Here is a 4,938-nt window from a genome sequence, read left to right as displayed (position 1 = left end):
TCTAGTGCACGTATTATAGAAGAGTAGCATGAATGAAACCTGGAAAGAGGTTGGTGCAAGGTTGTAGGGAGTTTTGAATGCCAGGATAAGGAGTATGGACTTTATTTTGTATGTAGTAGTGAACTACTGAAGGTTTTGATTAGATGCACATGATCAGATTTATACATGAGGACAATGAATTTGATGGTGGTGTAGAAGAAGAATTGGAGAGCAAAGATAATGATTGATAGGGGAATGATTAGGCAACTTTCAGTTGTTTAGGCAAGTGGTAATAAGAGTCTACTAGGATGGTGACAGTGAATAGAAAAGGGGGATGGCTTAAGAAGTATTGTGCAGATAGAATAAGTTATAGAATTGGTAACTGGTGACTGAATTCATGTTCATTATTTCTTATGATATAGTAATTTCTCTTAAATTCATGTGCCACAATTTGTTTAGTCATTCCATAATCAATAGGTATCTACTGTGTTTCTAGTTCTTTGCTACTACAAAAGGTACTTCTGTGGATATTTTGGTGTGTGTGGGACCTTTCTTTCTTTGACATCCTTGGGGGTGATCCGTGGAATGTGATCTCTGTGTCAAAGGGTATAGATATTTTAGTCATTCTCTTCAAATAATTCCAAATTGAATTTCAGAATAGTTGGACCATTTCACAGCTTCACCAGCAATATGTTAGCATCCTTGTCTTTCGTCAGCCCCTTTAACATTGATTATTTCCACCCTTTCTCATCTTTGCCATTTTCTGAGTATGAAGTGACAGAAACCTCGAAGTTTTGATTTTCATTTTTCTTTTTAGGGATGTTAAATGGTTTTTCATACAGTTAATAGTTAGCAATTCTTCTTTTGAAAACTATTTTTCACATCCTTTGATGCCTTATCCTTTATGAAAAGGCTTACTGGTATTCTATTTTTTTTGGGGGGGGTGGTGGCAGCTAGGTTGTGTAGTGGATATAGAGCTGGGCCTGAAGTCAGGAAGACTTATCTTCCTGAGTTCAAATCTGGCCTCAGACACATACTAGCTCTGTGACTCTGGGCAAGTCACTTAACCCTATTTGCCTCAGTTTCTTCATCTGTAAAATGAGCTGGAGAAGTAAATGGCAAACTACTCCAGTATCTTTGCCAAAAACACCCCATATGGGTCATGAAAAGTTGGACACCGGTGAGCAACAACAGACAATTTTTTTGTTAATTTTGTTAATTTGCTTTATGTCTTGATTATCAAGAGATATTCGGTGCGAAGATTTTTCCCCCCTATTTAACAGATGTTCCTTATATCATAGTTGAATTGATTTAAAAAAATTTTAGTACAGAAACTTCTTATGTAATAAACATTTTATCTTCATGATTGCTTCTGTCCCTTCTTTGTTGAGGTATACTCCCCCAGGCATAGTCATGAGAGGTAGCTCACCTTATTCTTTTTTTTTTTTAGGTGGTTTCACCTTTCATATTCTTGTTTACCCATTTTGAGCTAATGATGAACGGTGAAAGATGTTAGTGTAAACCAGTTGTTCCCAATGCTTTTTTATCTTCAATCCCCTTTTAACTATGATTAAAAAAATGTTATGAACCTTCAGGGCAATTTAATATATTACCCATAATATTCTGCAATTATTTACTGCTTAAGGCACCGTTAAAGAATTCTTAACAGTAACTCTTTGGACCATTGTCTCAGACCCCCAGGGGAATTGCCAATCACTAAATAAATGGGAATCAAGTGGTCTAAACCTAATTTCAGCCAAACTGATTTCCGGTTTTCTCAGCACTTATTATCTAACAAGGAGTTCTTATTAGAATAATTTATGTTCTTGGATTTTATTGACTAGTGGGTACTTATGTTCAGTTGTTTCTACTTTTTCCTTATCGAGTCTGTTTCATTGTTGTATCTTATTTTACCTATACCATATAGTTTTGATAATTACTGCTTGATAGCATATCTGAAGTCCAGAAAGGCTCATTCTCATTATGTTCTGTCTTAGATTTCTTGTTCTTTAGGTCAAGGTGACTGTTTAGAAACTCAGTATGTGGTGAATTTAATCAAACTGTGTTAACTCAGAAATACTGTTGCAGAACCTTACTACTTTACTTCACTTTCCTTCACCCCTAGATCTTCCCCACTCCTCTCTCCATTCCTACAAAGCAAACAAATAAATAAGTAAGGTGAACTATGTTGTTGCTGAACTTGTAGTTTCTGACTAGAGGAATAACTTATTTGAATGATGAGTGAGGAGTTTCAGAAATTGTACTTAGTTTAGACATGTGAAGCATACAGAGACAGCATTTTGAACCCTCTAGAAGACCCACAGTGACATATCAATGCTTATTTGATTACCCTTCATTAAACAAACTTTGCTTAAGTTTAAGAACAAAACAAAATTAAAATAAAGTTCAAATGTCCGTAGTTGTTTCCTATCTTTTTTACCCTTCCAATTTTTGTTTCACCTGGGACTTCCTTTGAGTCTTCTTTGATATTGTAATGTCAGCGTTACAAGTCAGTCTTTTTGTATTCACCTGTGTTTTTAAGAAGCTGTGTGGGTAGCTGAATCAGCACATGGAGTTATTTAGTAGGCCGAATGCTTGCCCAAGGGTCTTTGCAGAAAAAAAAAAACATTTTTTTTTATGGTGGTAGGGCAAAGACATTTAGTGCTTACCTATATATGAGCCCTCTTTTAATTAGTATTCTGTAGTCTGGATCTTCTGGCGTGTGTTCTTTAAAGATTGTAGGAAGGGAGTTTTATGTTTATATGTTGGTGAAACTACCTAGGGGAAATTATTTGGGAGAAAAAAATCATCTGGTATTAAAATAGATTTATAAAGTTTTGTAACCATATTTTTTTGACATTTTAATTTTTCCAGAGGAGCTTCTGAATAATTTTGCCCAACAGATTGGAGCCTGGAGGTTCTGCCTCTATTTTCTCTCTAGCACACGGAATGATTATGTAATGATGTATAGTTTAACGGTTTTTGAGGTAAGTTTTCAGACAGTTCTATTCTCAAAATTTTGTGTTTATTTTACCTTTGATGTTATTTTAGTAGTATGTATTTCTTGTTGTTAGTCTGGCATTTGTAAACATGTGGTTAGAACTTTTGTTTAAATACCTCTGTTAAGATGACTAAGTCTTTTCTAGTCAGTGGGGAACAATGGAAGCTAAGGGTAAGTGACTTTGGGTAGAGTCAGTGTTTATGTGAACATTTAACTTCATAGTTGAAAAGTCAATAGTTTTTGGTATGATTCTTCTCGGATTTTCATGTGGCTCACCCACCATTTTAAATTTTAAGATGATTCATACCTTAGAAAAGATAAGCAGTCTTACTTTGTTTTAGTGTTGTGATACTTTTAATATTGTGATCTGCACATTTTAAGAAAATCAGCAAGCAGTCAAAAATAAGGACTGTGATTCTATGGCAAATTTAGAACGTACTTTTCAAATTAGTCAGCTTTGGGTATTATATGTAGTAAAGTGGAGGCGAGGTCTTGCATGCCTTCTTTGTCATGGAGTAAGTATTGTTCCATTTTACAATGGAAAAAAGATGAGTGAATAGCAGCTACGTGCCCTGTTCATTCCTAATCCAAATGCAAAGCTGAAGATCAATGTAATTCAGCTACCTTGGAAAATGTTCAAATAAAAATTTTGTAACCTCTGTCATGAATCAGATTTTAATCAGTTTGTGTAATCTTAAATTTTTTCAGGTAAGAAAACTTGTATCATTTTGTTTAGTGATTAAAGTCAGTTATTTGCATATGTGGTTTGCCCAACATAAAGGGTATCCTCTTTGTCTTTTAGAATCTGATCAATAAAATGTGGCTGGGAGTCCCATCCCAGGATAAGATGGAAATCCGAAGCTGCCTGCCCAAGCTTCTTCTAGCTCACCACAAAACCTTACCTTATTTTATCCGAAACAAGCTCTGCAAAGTTATTGTTGATATTGGCCGCCAAGATTGGCCTATGTTCTACCATGACTTTTTTACAAACATTTTACAGGTAAGAATATGCCTAAGGAAATCTGAAGAACCATTTTAGGAGTTTTGGATATCTTATCCTGAGAAGCTTGTTATACAAGTTGTTTCCTTCTTGGCTTGTAAAGAAGTTTTGAGATTAAATATTTTAGGAATATATTAGCAAGATTTGTATGTAAGTACCAACTGAGAATAATGTGCAAAAATAGGTGGGGAATTTACTGGATTACTTCTGTAAGCAACATTAGGGTCCTTAGTGGACTTAAGAATACCACTGTTTCGTTGTACACAGTAACAGCCACATTGCAGACATATTGTATGATGGCTAACTTTGATAGACTTATCTCTTCTTCGAAATGCAAGGATGTAAGACAACTCCAAAAGACTCGTGATGGAAAATGCTGTCCATATCCGGAAAAAGAACTATGAAGGTTGAATGCAGATTGAAGTATATTATTTGCTCTTTCTCTGTTTTTTTTTCTTTTTTTGTTTGTTTCTTCTCTCTTGTGGTCCTCCTGTTGATTCTAATTCTTCTTTACAACATGACTAATGTTAAAATAGGTTTAATATGAATGTGTACGTTAAGTCTATATCAATTTACATGTTGTCTTGGGTTAGGGGGAGGGGAGAGATGGGGAGAAAATTTGGAACTCAAAATCTTTTGGAAGTAAATGTTGAAAACTACAAATAAATAAATTTATTATTTTAAAAAAAAAAGATTACCCCTGTTTCATTAGTCATAGAAGGGAGTGGCCAGAGTAAATAGTAAGGTGCCAGGAGAATAGACAGGACTTATTCAGTAGTTTAGCAGTAACCTAATCTCAGCAATATAAGACGACATCTGGCATTTGTGCTAGGTATATTCTGAGAAACCCACTGAAGAATGGAATGTATATTAGTTTTGGATTTTAAAAATTTCAAACTAGAAGTGTGTTGTTATTCATCTTTTATAGCCTTAAGATATCTAGGGAACAGCTTTTGAT

The 4,938-nt window shown here is 34.7% G+C and overlaps 1 protein-coding gene across 3 annotated transcripts in view; it reads left to right on the top strand.

Annotated features, from left to right (window-relative positions):
- The window catches only part of XPO6 (exportin 6), a 113,060-nt gene that overhangs the window by 10,128 nt on the left and 97,994 nt on the right, over positions 1 to 4,938 (top strand). For all 3 annotated transcript variants that reach the window (XM_027862993.1, XM_027862995.1, XM_027862994.1), the window contains exons 3-4: positions 2,854 to 2,966; positions 3,783 to 3,980. In XM_027862993.1, the coding sequence (XP_027718794.1) occupies positions 2,854 to 2,966; positions 3,783 to 3,980 (311 nt within the window). The remainder of the gene's footprint in view (positions 1 to 2,853; positions 2,967 to 3,782; positions 3,981 to 4,938) is intronic.

This window comes from Vombatus ursinus, unplaced genomic scaffold, assembly GCF_900497805.2.
Source record: "Vombatus ursinus unplaced genomic scaffold, bare-nosed wombat genome assembly UNPS02014770.1, whole genome shotgun sequence".
Taxonomy (NCBI): domain Eukaryota; kingdom Metazoa; phylum Chordata; class Mammalia; order Diprotodontia; family Vombatidae; genus Vombatus; species Vombatus ursinus.
The sequence above is the reverse complement of the archived record's forward strand: the minus strand, read 5'-3'. Positions and strand labels throughout refer to the sequence as shown.